This window comes from Elgaria multicarinata, chromosome 4 (genome assembly GCF_023053635.1).
Source record: "Elgaria multicarinata webbii isolate HBS135686 ecotype San Diego chromosome 4, rElgMul1.1.pri, whole genome shotgun sequence".
Taxonomy (NCBI): domain Eukaryota; kingdom Metazoa; phylum Chordata; class Lepidosauria; order Squamata; family Anguidae; genus Elgaria; species Elgaria multicarinata.
Genome location: NC_086174.1, coordinates 49,863,892 through 49,880,192, shown reverse-complemented (window position 1 = coordinate 49,880,192; position 16,301 = coordinate 49,863,892). Strand labels below are relative to the sequence as shown.

Genomic DNA, 16,301 nt, shown 5'->3' with positions numbered 1-16,301 from the left:
CAAGGTGCTCGAGAGAGTGGTGGCATCTCAGCTGCAAGCGCTCTTGGATAGAACTGATTATCTGGATCCATTCCAGTCTGGGTTCAGGCCTGGTTTTGAGATAGATTCGGCCTTGGTCATCCTGATGGATGACCTCCTTCAGGAGAGGGACAGGGGGAGTGCAATCCTTTTACTACTCCTTGATCTCTCAGCAGCTTTTGATACGATTGACCATGGTATCCTCCCGGAACACCTCCATCAGGTTGGGGGTTGGAGACACTGTTTTACAGTGGTTCAGCTCATACTTGCGGGATCAGTTCCAGAAAATAGCATTGGGGGGGATGTGTTTCTGTCCCATGGCAGTTGAACTGTGGGGTGCCACAGGGCACCATCCTTTCCCCAATGTTATTTAATATCTACATGAAGCCGTTGGGAGCAGTCATCGGAAGATTTGGGGCAAGGTGTCACCAGCATACCGATGACACCCAGCTCTATTTCTCTGTAACATTTGAATCAGGAGAGGCCATGCATGTTCTGAACCAGTGCATGGATACAGTTATGGCTTGGATGAGGGCCAACAAACTGAAGCTGAATCCCAATAAGATAGAGGCCTTGTATGTTGGTGGTTCCCAGGTCCGGGAATTGGGATGTTTGCCTGTTCTGGATGGGGTTGCACTTCCTCTGAAGGAGCAGGTCTGTAGTTTGGGGGTGCTCCTGGATCCATCTTTGTCACTCGATCCATCATTGGCCCAGGTGACCTCAGGAGGCCAGAGCGCCCATTATCAACTTCGGTTGGTATGCCAACTACACCCGTTCTTGGATAGGGATAGCCTATCCAGTCATTCGTGCACTGGTAACTTCACGATTAGACTACTGTAATATGTGGGGCTACCCATGTGTGTGGTTCGGAAGTTGCAGCTAGTGCAGAACACAGCAGCTAGGGTGTTCACGGGGATATCTAGCTCTGCTCATGCAAAACCTGTGTTAAAAGAACTGCACTGGCTGCCTGTTAGCTATCAATCATGCCAAGAACCAGGATGCACAAGAGCCCCGGGAAAAGAGCACACATTCCCTTAATGTAAAGACGCTCAAGGACATTAACAAGAGGGGAATATCAGTATGCTGGGCTAAATAGAAGACAGGCAGTCTCGCACACTTGCACAAGACCCCGAATATTAAAAAAAAAAAGTTAGCAAACATGTTATCAGGTTCATAAGGGCTCAGAAAATAGAGAGAGAACAGTTTACCTCACACTGAATCATAATCCACAAGTTTATCCCAAGCAATTAGTATTTTTGTTTTATTTTTTGAGTCACATTATGTTGTTTTCCCTATGTAATCCAGAATGTAGTAATGAAAAGGCTTATTAGGTAATCATGTTATATTCCCATATCTGTACCTTAAAACCATTTGCCATTTTAAGGACATTTCCCCACGAAAAACAGTGCTGAATTGTGTATGAAAGAATCATTTGCCCTGTCTTCACAGTTTAGAGTTTAAAGTGATGTTGTTGGCTCGGGAGGGAACTTTCACACTTCTCAACCAGAAGGCCATAGGTTCAAATCCTGTCTGGAGAAACTGGAATTGCTCCATATGAGAATTTTAGATGTATGTATTGACTGGACCTGGTTTACTACTGGAACTTCACATATATTTCCATTAATATTTTGAACTTACGGCTGCAGAAATAGGGAAAGCACAATATTTAGATGATGATACTATGCCTTAAGCCACACATTTCTGCTTTTACTAAAGAACATGCTGTTTTGTTTGGAAGATAGGCAATTGATTTTCAAAACAAAACTTCTTTGTACTTGGAAATATAAAGGATGTACATAAAAGAAAACCTTGGCCTTTTGGACAAGGTTGCTGTTGTCTATTTCTTCCAAAAACAGTTATAAAATGAATCCCCGACTTTTGAAGCTAAACAAAAACTGTGCTTTTTTTCCTAGACTGCCTGCAAGAGTTGAAACACATGTAATTTCACTGTGTTACAACTCAGACAATCCTCCAAACCATGATTTGGGTTGTGGGTTGAAAATGAGCCACGGGCTCACACATTCTCTCTTTCTCTCCATTTGTATGCCTTTTTTCAATTTCCTTTTTAGCATTAGCTATAGTATGTGACATCTGAATGAGCGACCTATGATTAGCACTTGCCCTCCAAACTGGATTCAAAATCCATAGTTTGAAGTGGGTTTCTGATGTGGTTTGTATGGGAAATGCTAATCACAGCTTTTTGATTTGGACATTACAGCAAACTACGGTTAAACATTGACATCAGTGTCAATAGAACCAAAGAAGCCAATAAATATTATCAAATATAACAGGAGGGTTGACATCTGTAAGGCTGAAAAGTAGATAAACACCCCAGTAATCACAAAAGATAGGAGGGGAATGCTGCCATTTCACATTAAGATCAAACACACTTTTGCATAGAGTGTGAAAGGTTCAAAGAGTATTTGAGCTTTGCGTGTGAAAACACTACTAGCATAGCAATAAGTAGGATGAGAAGTACTAACTGACACACATCTCAAGCTGTAGTCTCATGCCTGTGCTGTAGGCCGAAACACAGATACAAAATACTTGGCATAGGGTTTCAGAACCAAACTCAGAAAATATTTCCCCAGCAGACCTTTAATCTGATGGAGTTAGGTAGTGGTGCCTGTCATCTTTAACCAATGTCAGTTAACACTTTGAAATGAAGAGGGTGGTGTAGTAGTGATGGTGGCTGATGTGGTCTGGACGATGAAATATGCCCCTGCCCTGTCTGCCTGTTTAAATGAAGAAACCTTGACAGTGTTTTGGTTCCTAGATGATGTAATTCCCCAAGAGCAGAGCTAAAGCAATACAAACTTGCGATCCAAGATCTCTGGTTGGGAAGAGAGATGTAATTGGGCAAACAAATACTTTACTGGCATTCCCCAAGAGTCCAGTATTGCGTTCTATGATTAACTATTATGTTTGGAAATGCTGTTGCAGAACTGCAATGCTTTGACAGATTTGGCCCTTTTCTTTTTTAACGATGACACTTAGGAGGCTCTGCTTAATAAAGGAACCTTTTGTTGGGCCTTCAAGGGAAGCCTTGGCTGCTGTGCACTTGTAGCATAGCCACATCAGAAGATGTTCTTTGGAACATTTTAAAATATCAGCCATGGAGCAAACCATTCTAATAAGTAGTCTTTGGGCCCTGATTTTTTAAATATGTTTAAGCAAACACCTGGACCAGTCATCTGCAAGCGCAACTAAAATATATGTCTAGAGATGTGAAGGCCTAGGAGGCAGGGGAAGAAAAAATGGGAGAAACCTCCCCAAAATCGGAGAAAAAAATAAGAGATTTATTTAGGTTCATGGAATAGAAAGGAGAAACGCTTATCAGACAGCTTCAAAAAACAAAGACTTATTCTCTACCTCACCAATATATGAAAACTAATTAGGTAGATCCTGACCATATGCTCACATACATGACAGATGCTGTGACAGCCTCCATGAAGACGTTTCTCTTCCCGTCCATAGCGAAAGGGCTGTGTGCATGAATGGGAATAGCGCGCCTAATCTACTCCTAAGAGATGGAGATTGGATTCTAGTCTTCACCCAATGTGAGAAGATTTGGCCATGTGGATTGGGAGGCAGTCTTGGTAAATTGGGCATAAACATGTAGTATGGTTAAGCATGTAGTAAGCTCTTCCTGTACCTCGTTTCCTTATGACTGGGTAAATTCCAGGTTCCATCTCACTCTTTTGGGTCTACATGAGAGCAGGCCAGTTTCTGGCAGCATAATCCTAAATATGTTAAATCCTAAATTTAAACCAATGCAATTATTTAGAAAGCTTTTCTAGCTTCAGTTACAATATGTATCTCCAGGTACAAGGTATGTTTTTTTCAGAGTCTGGTTGGGGCAAATAAATTTTAACTATCAAGCTTTTGCTAGAACATATTCAAAAAGATGGATTGAATAGTGATGGGTTCAAGTTTCTAAAGATACCTTTAAAACAAAATCTAAAGCAACTCTACTGATGTTTCTGGGGAGGGGGTATAGCTCAGTGGAAGAGCCATCTGCTTTGCATGCAGAAAGTCCCAGGTTCAAACCCCAGAATCTCCAGTTAGGGCCAGAAAATCTCCTGCCTGAAACCCAGGGGAGCTCCTGTCAGTCAGTGTCGACAATACTGGGCTAGATGGACCAATGCTCTGACTCAGTATAAGGCACCACATTCCCATCATACTCTTGTTTTCACATTGCAGTCCAAATGCAAGTTATAATACGGACCAGCTGGCATTACCAACATCAGATTCCATCTGTAACATTGTCAGTTTATGTTTCATGAATTTTTAAGAGCAGCCCCTAGTGGGAGAGCTCTCTGTGAAGAGGTGGGCCAAGGTCAGAGAGGGTTCTGGAAGTAAGAAGAGCTTTCTGTGCACAGGGTAGAGTTTCAAGAAGGGAAGCCTAGATTGTGTTCCAGAAGAAGCCCAAATAAAGCATCTGTTGCGTTCCTAAACTGGATCACTGTCCTCTCTGAAAAACAACTTGCCTGGATGAGCTGCTGAAGAAGAGCAGAAAGCTATGTAACACATCTCTCCTGGATTCAATTGTTATCAAATGAAACAAAATTAGGTGCTGCTTGAAAAGAGAACCATCGATGCCTGAAGCCATTTGTCACTCTGACAGGGTTCATTTGCATCGCCCATAAGGTGTCATTAAACTTGCTGGGTAATAAATATGGCTGTAGTTAAAAACATGCTGTAAAGTGATATACCAGATCATAAGGTATTATGGCCTCTCACACATTGTAAAATATAATTACCTTGATCTTAAACACATTTACTTGGACTTATTTTGAAGTAAGCATGCTTAGGATCATGGACTTGTCATATTTCACACTACCAGTGAAACCACATGGAGCAGCTAGAATTAGGCCAAATAAGAGTGGCTTCAATTCAAACCTTATAGTTTGATTGTGTTTGCTGTGGTCACTTGTGTTTTCTGCAATATTGTAGCTTGACTTCTGGGAAAATTAAATATCTCTTCTCCAGAAACAACACCTTGGATCAAGATTTTGGGATTCCCCCACAAAAGCTGAGTAACAATTAAAGATCCCTTTCACACAAAAATAAACCAAACAAATCCTGATAGTCATGAATGATCACCTAAAAATAGAGGGGGATAAACTACACGCCCCCCCCAAACCTAAGGTCATTTTCAAGAAAAGTGGTGGTCCATTTGTACAACAAGCTTGTAGCTTCTAATAGTTGTTCCATTTGACATGGTACATTAGCTATTATTATTAGTGGCAGTGGTAGTTATATACAGCATTTGTAATGTTCCTTTATATTGTGGGAGTGCATGCAATCAGTTTGCGGCCCCCAATTCCTGGAGTCTTTGGAGGCTGAGAGTTCCTTCTCTGCTATGGCTGAGTGCACAGTTAACCACTTCCATTTGAAATTGCATATGCAAGACATGTACAGTTGCTGTTTCTTCCAATTAGATCTAAGATAAGCTAGCAAAAGACTCAGTCTCAAAAAAAATTAGGCCAGATTTCCATTCCACCATCTCCTGCCTCCCAGAACAGGTCTTCTCCAAGGTAAATTACCATGCTTCCTTACGGTTCCTTTCACTACTTCTCACCCTGTTTTACAGTATCTATACTGTTGAAACACTCTGATTGACAAGTAAACAATTTAAAAATTAGTAACGTTCATACGTTGTCATGCCTCAAAATAAAAGCTGTATATTGTGTCGCTGGAGTAAGGAGCAAGCTTTTAAGAATAACAGATGTGACTTAAAATGCCGTAGGACTTCTAAACATGACCTTATATTTAAGGGCAGAAAGACACTTCTATCCCAATTCTGTGCATGTTTACTGAGAAGTAAGTTCTACTTTACTCTAAGGCTGTGCCCATACCCCCCATTTGCTTCGTATCTCGATTCTGACCTTCCAAATCGAGCCTGATTCTGATCGATTCAGACCCAGTCCGCCTCACCTCAGATCTGAATCCCAATTGAGATTCAGATGTACAAATTGTTCAGATTTTTCATTTTCCCATAGACTTGCATTGGAAAAAATAAATGCCTATCTTTTTTATTTTTCAACATAGAAACATGGAAGTTGGTGACCTCACAGATGTCCTGGAGGTGCTCATGTGTGCCAAATTTCAGACACATCTGTGCAGTGGTTTTCCTGTAATCCAATGCTAAATATGTGATTTTTCAAGGAAACAATTAAAGTAGCCAGTCAAAGCAAAGAGCAATTTGAGAAGATGTGTATTCATTCAAGCTCACACTATCCCTTCAAGTGCAAATCTCCCCTACTTTTCTTTTGTTCTAAAGCAGGCTTTTCCCATTCCAAGATTTAGTAATGCTAAATACCACCTTTCAGTCTAAAGTGCATGATATGTGGATGTTATGAATGCAGGATAAAAAGTGGAGAGCCAAATTGAAATGCACATTCTGACCAATATAAGATTTATATTCAAATTTCAGATAGTACTAACAAAAGCCTATGCATGCACTATGAAATGGCCCAAAACATGTTGGTCAAATGTTCCAGCCCACTGCACGTAGGAGGGAACACTTCAAGAGAAGGGAAGTTATTCCCACTTCAATCAGTACTAAGCATTTATACTCCATTAATTTTATTACAGTTGCCGATTGCTTACATCGCCGGATATCATGTTCTTTTTCATAGTAAGAAAATAGCAACAACAGCAAAATCAATCATTCTAATGGTCCATCCCTAAGAAACATGCAAACCAGTTGTGCAAACAGAAAACTAACCTTGTTTTACTGAAAATCATGCACTTTTCAAGGAACATCTATTCATCATAGGAAAGTACCAATGTACTTGTCTCCTTTTGAACCAAACATTACAAAATCCGTTTGTACTTGGCTTTCATTCTGATACTTTCCTTCCAGTTTTCCTTTTACGCTGGCTGTTCCTACACTCTTAAGTTATTTCATATACATGTAATTCTCTTGGTAAAAGTGTTCAATGGAAATATTTGTTTGGTTTATTGATACAGCTGGGTGATCATACGAAGAATTTTTCAATGGTACATTGAAAAACCTTTCAAAACCCTTTTGCTTCCTGGATATCATGTTTCTAATATATTTGGTTGGTTTACCCCTGGTGCCAAACCAAGATCTGATGCTACAAGAATGAGTCCTGTGCTTGCACAGTCCCTGGTTGCCCTCTTTCCCTCTCACACCTCACTTAACAACCTTCTTCTTGGTTTGTGGCAAACCATTACATCTAAATTAGAAAACTATGTTCTGTACATGCCCTGAAAACCAGAATTGCAAACCAGAGCTCCTGGTTCAGATGTAATGGCAAACTATGGTTTGCCACAAACCGGCAAGTAACTAAAAATCAGCAAAATATACAAGGGGAAAGGGGAGTGTTCAAACACAGGGTTCACTCCCATAACACGAAGCTTTAGTTCATTATTGCATAAGAACAGTTGCCCAAGAAGCCCATTAAGGTTTCCAAGGACCAACAATGTCCTTGTATATATTTCTAATAGTGGGGGGGGGGGGGGGGTTGCCTAACAAATGGAACAAAGCCTAATTAGCTCAAAATAAGATCTTATTAGGATGTGGCAAAGTAAGTCACATTTTATGCCACCTTTGGCCTTTGTCTTTTTAAAATTCTGGATGAGGTAATAAAGGTAGCAGCAACCTTAGCCAAAAATCTGGCTTTCACCTTTGGAGGGCCTTCAATCCCAAATTTAAGAAACAGAGTTCAATTAACCAATATTAAGCAAGAATTCAGACAAGGCGATGAGAATTGTCCTTTCTAACCTTAAAACTAACAAGCAATGGAATGGAACTCCTCATGATCAGTGGAATTGAGGCATGGCTGCATTACATTTAAACAAACTTAATATTCAAGAAAAGAAAGTAATAGGTGTTTTTTCCCAACAATTAAGTCTTACAAACCCAAACCAGTGAGAGAAACAAGCACGGGATTGCTTGCATTAGAAATGCATTCTGTTGTAAATCCTGCTTTGCTTTGTTCCCTTCCAGAGGACTATGCTCAGTTGTGCAACATTCCAGTTCCTGGATCTCGGAGGCCATATGGGCAAGATGCATTGGTTGACACAGAGGAGGGACACTATACTCCAGAAACTGACCCATACTTTGTGGAAGACCGTAAGCAACCTTTACTCTGTAAAACTGAGAATTCATATGTTGGATTTTCCCATAGATTCAAAACTGCCCACCTCTTTATGTTAAAAATGTTTTATATTTTCCCTGCTTATTCTTTGATACTTGCTTGCTGACAGATTCTGTATTCTGTTGTAGTACATGCGCTCAGGTGGACCCCAATGTTAGACCCACTGCTTTATATTTTAATGCAGTGTATAGCTTATGTGTGTAAATGCAACAAACTTACACTAAGACCCAGTTCATGGGTTCAGTCCTGGTTCAATCCATGGGTTGTTAGGGCTGCAAGGGAGTGCACTGCCTCGCAATCACTCACTGCTTCTACTTTGTTTCTTGATTACAAAACAACCCCATTCCTGGGTTGAATGCTGCAACATCCAAACTTGGCTTGGCACTCTGGGTTGTTGAGATACAAACAACCTAGAGTTTCAACCCATGGCTTCTCTGTCCTTCAACAAACCAGAATGCCAGGTTCGGACATCATAGGAAACAACCCAGGAACAATTCCTGGGTTGTTTGCTAAACCAGATGCAAAGCAGAAGGAACGAATGGTTACGAGGCAGTGCACTTGGCTTCTATTATATGGCCCTAACTAACCATGGGTAAGCTTGATGTACATGCACATGCATGCAAGCATACATAATAGTCATTACGTGCAAGCATACATAATAGTCATTACGTGTGAACTGGGTTTGCTATCAGACAATTATCTCTGTAGAGCAGTCTTTCCTAACCTGACGCCCTCGAGATGTTTTGGTGTGCAACTCCCCATCAGCTCCAGCCAAGTATGGCCAATGGTCAGGAACCCTGGGAGGTTAGAGCCCAAAGCATCTGGAGGGCACTAGACTGAGGCAGGCTGGTTTAGAGCATAAAGTAAAGATACTAAAAGAACATATTTTTAAAATTGCCCTAGAAGTCAGGTTGAATCTGCTTACAGCTCTAGAAATAGGGTGTAGAATAAGCAGTGGTCTGTGGCCAGTAGGACTGGAGGAAAAGCAGATGCATGTGGGGGAAAATACCTAGATTTCTGGGAGCTGGGATCATCAGGGAAGCTCAGCCTTAGGAGGTGATTGGGGCAGTAATGCTATTGGTGAAAGTTGATTCTGGGAGGCAAGATAGGCAAGGATGGCATCAGATAGTGGGAGGTATTTTTGAAAGTTAACCATGATTCCTGCCCCTCCCTGCACAACAAAATGGGCCACATTTCCATGACACTGTTTAGGTGTGACTCCTGGGCCTTAGCTGCATAGGAAGTCTGGCTGTCTGAGCCATTTCAGTCTGATACCCCAGTCTAGTATGTTGACTCATTGGGTGGATACAGAGATTAAGTTAACCATTCTTGGGATGCTTGCCCCAAGGAACACTGCCCTGCCTGCCACACACATGCAATTATGAGTGTTGTGGAAAGAGTGAGAGAATAAGTCTCTCTCAGAATAGAGGCAACATACTTGGAAATAAATGTCTTCATATAATGCAGTTAACATGTTGAATTCGTGGGCACATAATGTAGTAAAAGTCAGTAGCATGCACAATGTTTTGATAAAATGTTTAGATAAATTCATACAGAATAGGTCCAGCAGTAATTTCAAGCCACTGGAGCCAGAAAAAGAACCTCTGTTTTCAAAGATAGAATTTTCTATATCTGACTTTTCTATATCCTGGAGCTTTGTTGGACATTGAAAAGGAATTCTGGGGCTGAATACAAGATGAGGAGTTGTGGGCGCATCATTGGCCTGCTCCAGCATGTCATTCCATGTTGATAGAAACTGCACTGTATTCATCTATATGTGTAGGGACGGGGGGAAATAATTGTAAGACCACCTTTAAGGTATTTTAAATCCACCTTTCAGGCTATATATTTCTGATTAGTCCTCAGCTTGGCTAGATAATAATCTGAACTTCTCTGCTGATAAGATAAGGGCTAGGAGTACATTTGTCCCACTGGGACCTACTTGGGGAAGAGGCAGATTCTTCTACCTGGCCAGGACTTCATGAGTCCTCTTCCCTTCCATTTGTAACATTGGGCTCGACTGTGGAAGGAACTGTCGTGATCAGGGAGAGGCATGTTGCTTCTTTTTCTCCACAAGGTACTTAACAAGAAGTAGAAACCCCGGCACACTCTGGGCACTGTGGATACACATGGCATGTTCTCCGCTTGCTGCTCAAGAGTCTGCCAATACAGCCCTTCAGTGATGCTGTGCCTCTACAGGAATGATGCAAAAGGCAGTGAAAAATAAGCAGGAGGTATGGCTGGTTGCAAAGGATAGGAAGAGGCATTTCATATCTTTCTAACTACAGTGTTGTTACCTCTGTGAAATTGATTTAGAGGGAAAATTCATATTAAAACATTACTAATACAGAAAAGTATTATATCAAGGAAATGTTTTAAAGGTTAAAGAAGTGGTATCTGGACACTGCAAACCTTCAGTCTAATGTCTGAAATAAGTAGTGATAAACAATGAAAAGTGGCAATTCCAGCTGTATTTTGCTTATTATATCCCTGTTTCGTTGGGTCTCTTTCCTATTACATTTTTTTAACATGTCATATCACATAAAGGGAAACAAAAGAAAAATAAATAGCTTTGAGCAGGGCAAGAGGAGCAGTAAACTCTTTCATATATTTCATTCCCTTCAGCAGAAGCCAACCTAATGATTTCATCTCTGCTGAATGCTGAACAAACTCAGTTGACTTACACAAAGTTGTGTAAGGTCCAACCAGTTCAGTGTCATATGATTTTAATTAAGCAGAACAGCTCTCTGTTGAACTATGGCTAAATGGTAACATTGTGGAAAATTTGCAAAACACAGTGTAAACCATGGGACGAAATGCTGGTGTAACCATAGGGGTAAAAGAGAATTTGTTAGCAGTGGGGGAGAATACATTACCTGCTGGAATCACAAGGCAGTTTAGTTGTAATGTTTTATTTCATGTTTTACCCATGGGAACGTGGGTTCATATTAGGGTCTTTTCCTTGGGGTGGGGGCATTCTCAGTGGCTGAGCACTTGCCCTATATTTACTATACTAACCAGATGCATATTTCTGTAATGGGTTTCCTTTATCTCTATCTTATTAGAGAAGGCTTATAACCTACCCTCCCCAAATATCAAGAAATTAATAGGATTGTCTTCACAGGTGCTCTAGAAATCATTGACACTCCGCTTCTGAAATCTCTTCATTGGCTTCCAATTCACTTCAGAATCCAATATAAACTTCTCCTGTTGACCTACAAAGCTTTTCACTGTCTAGCTCCTTCTTATCTCTCCTCTCTCATCTCACACTATTGCCCCGCTCGTGCTCTTCGCTCCTCTGATGCCATGTTTCTCGCCTGCCCAAGGGTCTCTACTTCCCTTGCTCAGCTTCGTCCATTTTCTTCTGCTGCCCCTTATGCCTGGAACGCTCTTCCAGAACATTTGAGAACTACAAGTTCAATCGCAGCTTTTAAAGCTCAACTAAAAACTTTTCTTTTTCCTAAAGCTTTTAAAACTTGATGTTGTGCGGACTTTACACTGTTAGTTTTACCCTACCCTGTGCCTGCTTACCCTACCCTGTGCCTGTTGGCATTCTCTTCCCCTCCTTATTGTTTTACTATGATTTTATTAGATTGTAAGCCTATGCGTCAGGGCCTTGCTATTTACTGTTTTACTCTGTACAGCACCATGTACATTGATGGTGCTATATAAATAAATAAATAAATAAATAAATAAATAAATAAATAATAATAATAGTAATAATAATAACAACTTTGGAAAAGAGAATACTGTTCAAAAATTATCTCTTTCCAGACAGCAAAATAATACCAATGAATTGTTCCCTCTTTGTTGAGCCAGTCAAATGATGTCTTGCTTTCAGGTTTTCCCTCAGATGTTCATTGATTGTGCTTCACTGCCCTCTGCAGTTTTGTTCAGTTATTGCTTCTAGAAATTGTCTACCCTTTTATAAATTATGCTTAAGCTAGAATCTACATATTACAAAGGAAACAACTGTTTGTTGGGCCCATTGTAAGACTAGCAGGCACCACAGGTCTTTATTTTGTGCTGAAAGATGATGGAAAAGGTTCTTTGGGCCTTAATGAATGAAGTTCTTATGGCTCTTGATTGAAATTAATTGCAATGTGTGTGTTTTTTCTGCCCAGGTTTCGTGAACAGCTTTGAGGAGTTACAAGCAGAAGAATGTGGCATTCTGAATGGATGTGAAAATGGACGTTGCGTAAGGGTGCAGGAAGGGTATACCTGTGATTGTTTTGATGGCTATCATTTGGACATGGCCAAAATGACATGTGTTGGTAAGAATGTGTTCCAGTATTTCATATACAGGCTCTTTGCATAGACTGCCAGACACAGAGAATGACCAGGCATCTCTGAATTTGGGCATCAGATGTGTTAAGTGTTTCTGAACCCCAAGATCTAGGGGCTCATTCCACTGGGAAGTTCTCTTGCATATGCCTCATTGAAAATGGGAATCATGCAAGAGAGATACTGTGACGTAGCTCTCCTGCATGATTTGCATGGCTGGCACAAACTGATAGGAAACCAGTGCAGGATGTGTAGCTCACTTTGTTGACTTCCCACAATGTGTGCAAGAATTAGCAGAGAAAACGATGCCTGCTCCTTCCCAGGACTTCTTCCTGTGGTTGGAGATAAGGAGCCAGTTTGCCTCATTACCGCAACTTAAACCAGCCACAGTGGCTTGTTTAAGCCACAATGCATGCCAGGCACCACTTGCCTCATTACCTGCCTGGGTACTGCTTGTCCTGCCATCCAAACCTGGAGGACATGGCTTATTTGGTGGGAAAGCAACCCTCAATAAACACAACAGCAATCCATGGCATTGTGCACACTGGGCCCATGCAGTGTCCAACCAGGCAGGCATAAAACACCATCTTGGATGTCACTTTACTCAACTATAGCATCAATATGTATTTTTATTTGCCACAAGTGCTGTTGCATGTGTGCATTTAAGTGTTATATTGTAAGCCTGTTTGTGCAGAAATTATGGTTATGTTAATTATATTTAGGTTACTCAAGTGTTGTTTGTGGGTTTGTCCTCTATTTGATCATCATTGCCTTGCATGGTAGTATGAATAGATTATAACAAGGATAGAATACAGTCCCTCTTCAAAAACAAATATTAATGTGCAAGATAGAAGACCAGACAATGGACACTGAAAGTCTTCCTGTTTTGTACAGACTAAGAAGAAAGGCCAGTGGGCAGTTCATAGCAGACTTCCTAGTTCTTTTACAACATCTAACACTGCACCAGTTCTGAGTTTGTTTGCTCTTTCTTCCAGATGTGAATGAGTGCAATGAACTGAACAATAGGATGTCTCTCTGCAAGAATGCCAAATGCATTAATACAGAAGGATCATACAAGTGTTTGTGTCTCCCTGGCTATATCCCTTCAGACAAGCCCAACTACTGCACACCCCTGAACTCAGACTCAGACAGTGAACTGGAGTAAGAGAAGCAGCAGCTGCCATGTAACTTTAAGCCCATATACTCTGCACTGTATAAAGAAAAGAAGGAAGAGAGAAGCGTATTTAACTTGAGTTAAGGATGCTCCTAATCCAGAGGCTGGCTGTATATGGAAAAACAAAAACAAAAAAAGTGTCTTCTTAAAAGTGAACGGTGATGGTTTAATATACATCATCTTCACTAAAGCAACAGACCAAATAGACACATTTCCAGTATGGAAGAAGTAACTAAGTATATAGTGTGTTCATAAATAAAATTCACAGGAATAAGCAAAATGTGCTGTTATTTTGAACAGAAGGGTGGGTTTTGTTTTTGTTTTTTTACTATTGCTTGGTTTATTTGGCATTTAATTAGTTGTGAAAATATTTTATAGTACTTTTTTATTTAGCAATTCTCTGCCTACAGTTCCTTTGGAAGCTTTTCCTCCTTTGATCCAGATATTGCAATATAAGCAATTTTCTAACCATGGTTTTACACAAAATAATGCTCGTCTTTGTCTGGAACATTGGCCAGTGACTTTTTGAAAATTGCTCAATGTCTGCCCTGTGGAGCAGGCACTGTTCTTTAAAATAATGTACAGTTCATGGAGAGAGATCCTTTGTATTCATTTTGTATTCCATGTGGCCTTTTACTGCACTTAACATGCCTTAGAACCTGCCTTGCCGAGTTTTGAAGCTGCTAGAGGATGACCATTGGATATCTTTTGTACGCTGTAACAAAAGGTCTGAGCTCCTGTTTGTATTGTAATGTGTAAATTGAACACAGATCTTGTATTGGTTACCCTAACATATTAAAGCTGTATATTAAAACTCAATAAAATCTACTGTTTTTTAGAAAAGAGGTGTGTACTAGCTATAAGGTTTTCTCTCATTTCTTTCCATTTATTTCTTGCAATTAATAATCCTGTGCTTTATAAAGAAGGTATTTATTCAGGGCCAAAACACATATCTGCACACATGTAACAGCTTTTTCATTTCTTTTGCCCATGACATTTCCCAGACTGTGACAAATTTAGCTGCCTTGGGATGGAAATGTGGGCTACAAATATTTTTAATAAAGAAATCTAGTTTATTCACCACGAGCAAAAAAGACTGTCATACGACAGGTGTAGAGGGGCAGTCATGTACATTGATGGCGCTATATAAATAAATAAATAATAATAATAATAATAATAATAATAATAATAATAATAAAGCAGTCAGTCTGGTGAGGAGGTTAGTGGGTTTTGGCCCCAATGCCAGGCTGGAAGCTCCTGGCAGTTATCTTTCTTCAGAACTTGGAACTTCCATAGAAGGCTGCAGCTCTGAGAAATGTCACTAGATGGCGCCAGAGGGCAAAACCTAGAAGTGACTTGGAGGAGCCCTCTGGCCCTAGATCTTGGAACTTCCCTAGATGGCAGTTATTTTTCTTGGAACTTCCATAGAAGGCCTTGTGAGCTCAGAATTTTTAAACATGAGAGAATGCAGAGGCAGTGGATTGGCCTATAAGTGCAAATAGGAGAGAACATGCAAATAGCCTATAAGTGCAAATAGGAGAGAACATGCAAATAGGAGAGAAGGCAGAGGCAGTGGCTTGGCCTACTGGTTGATGATGGCCAATCCACTGCCTCTGCCTTCTCTCCTGTTTGCATAAGTGGCTTGGAGGAGGCCTCTGGGCTTTTATATATATAGATAAGGAGAAAGCTAAATCTGTCACTATCCAATTTAGACTGCAATCCTATTTTAACTTATCTGGAATTAATTCAACTGAATTCAATGGGTTTTATTTCTGAATAGTCATGTATTCCAACTTCATTCCAAATAGGTATATGCTTACGGCTGCTGCCATAATTGATAAAAAGTAAAAGAGTTATAACTTTTTCTAGATTTTTTTATAATTAATTGATGCAAAGTAGGAAGGTGATTAGCACAGGCCCTGGAACATCAATAGCTTTTAAAATTTGTTAAATGTCTACCCTGGAACAAGCACTGTTTAAAATAATTGTGTTCTAAAAAAAATTAAGAGAAATCATTTGAATTCATTTTGTATTCCATGTGGCCTTTTATTTGCCTTAGAAGCTGAGTTTCAAAGCTGCTAGAGGACAAGCATTTGTATCTTATCAGCTATAACAAAGGATCCAAGCAGCTGTTTGTATTATAATGCGTAAATTAAACACGGATCTCATTATTTAGAAGCAACAGTAGGCCATCATATTTCAGTTGAAAACATACTGATCCATATTAGGATTCCAGAAATACTACAACATATATATACCCCCATAAATCTAGCTAAGAAGATGTTAAAGTTTTCCTTCCTTATAAGGATTGCATCATAGTTTGGCCAGATTAAGTCTCAAACTTTTGCAAGTGTTAAGAACAATAAAATCCTATTATGTCTACTCAGAAGTAAGTCTCACTGAGTCCAATGGAACTTACTCCCAGGTAAGTGTATATAGGATTGCAGTTGAAATCAGTTTATTTGCAAAAACAAGAAGCCAAGTCATAGGCTGCAATCCTATACGCACCTGTGATAAGGTCCTATTGATTGTAGTGAGGCTTATATGGCTCGGGTCCAGGTTATCTGAAAGAGCGTATTCTCCCTTATGAGCCTGCCCACACTTTGAGATCTTCTGGGGAAGCCCTTCTTTCAGTCCCACCATCTTCACAGGCGTACTTGGTGGGAACATGGGAGAGGGCCTTCTCGGTGGCT

At 40.3% G+C, this 16,301-nt stretch overlaps 1 protein-coding gene across 5 annotated transcripts in view; it reads left to right on the top strand.

The window, feature by feature from the left end:
• LTBP1 (latent transforming growth factor beta binding protein 1) overlaps positions 1–14,451 on the top strand; it is a 210,737-nt gene extending 196,286 nt beyond the window's left edge. For all 5 annotated transcript variants that reach the window (XM_063124236.1, XM_063124235.1, XM_063124239.1 and 2 more), the window contains 3 exons: positions 8,000–8,125; positions 12,275–12,424; positions 13,430–14,451. In XM_063124236.1, the coding sequence (XP_062980306.1) occupies positions 8,000–8,125; positions 12,275–12,424; positions 13,430–13,599 (446 nt within the window). In that variant the 3' untranslated portion in view covers positions 13,600–14,451. The remainder of the gene's footprint in view (positions 1–7,999; positions 8,126–12,274; positions 12,425–13,429) is intronic.
• The last annotated feature ends 1,850 nt before the right edge of the window (positions 14,452–16,301 follow it).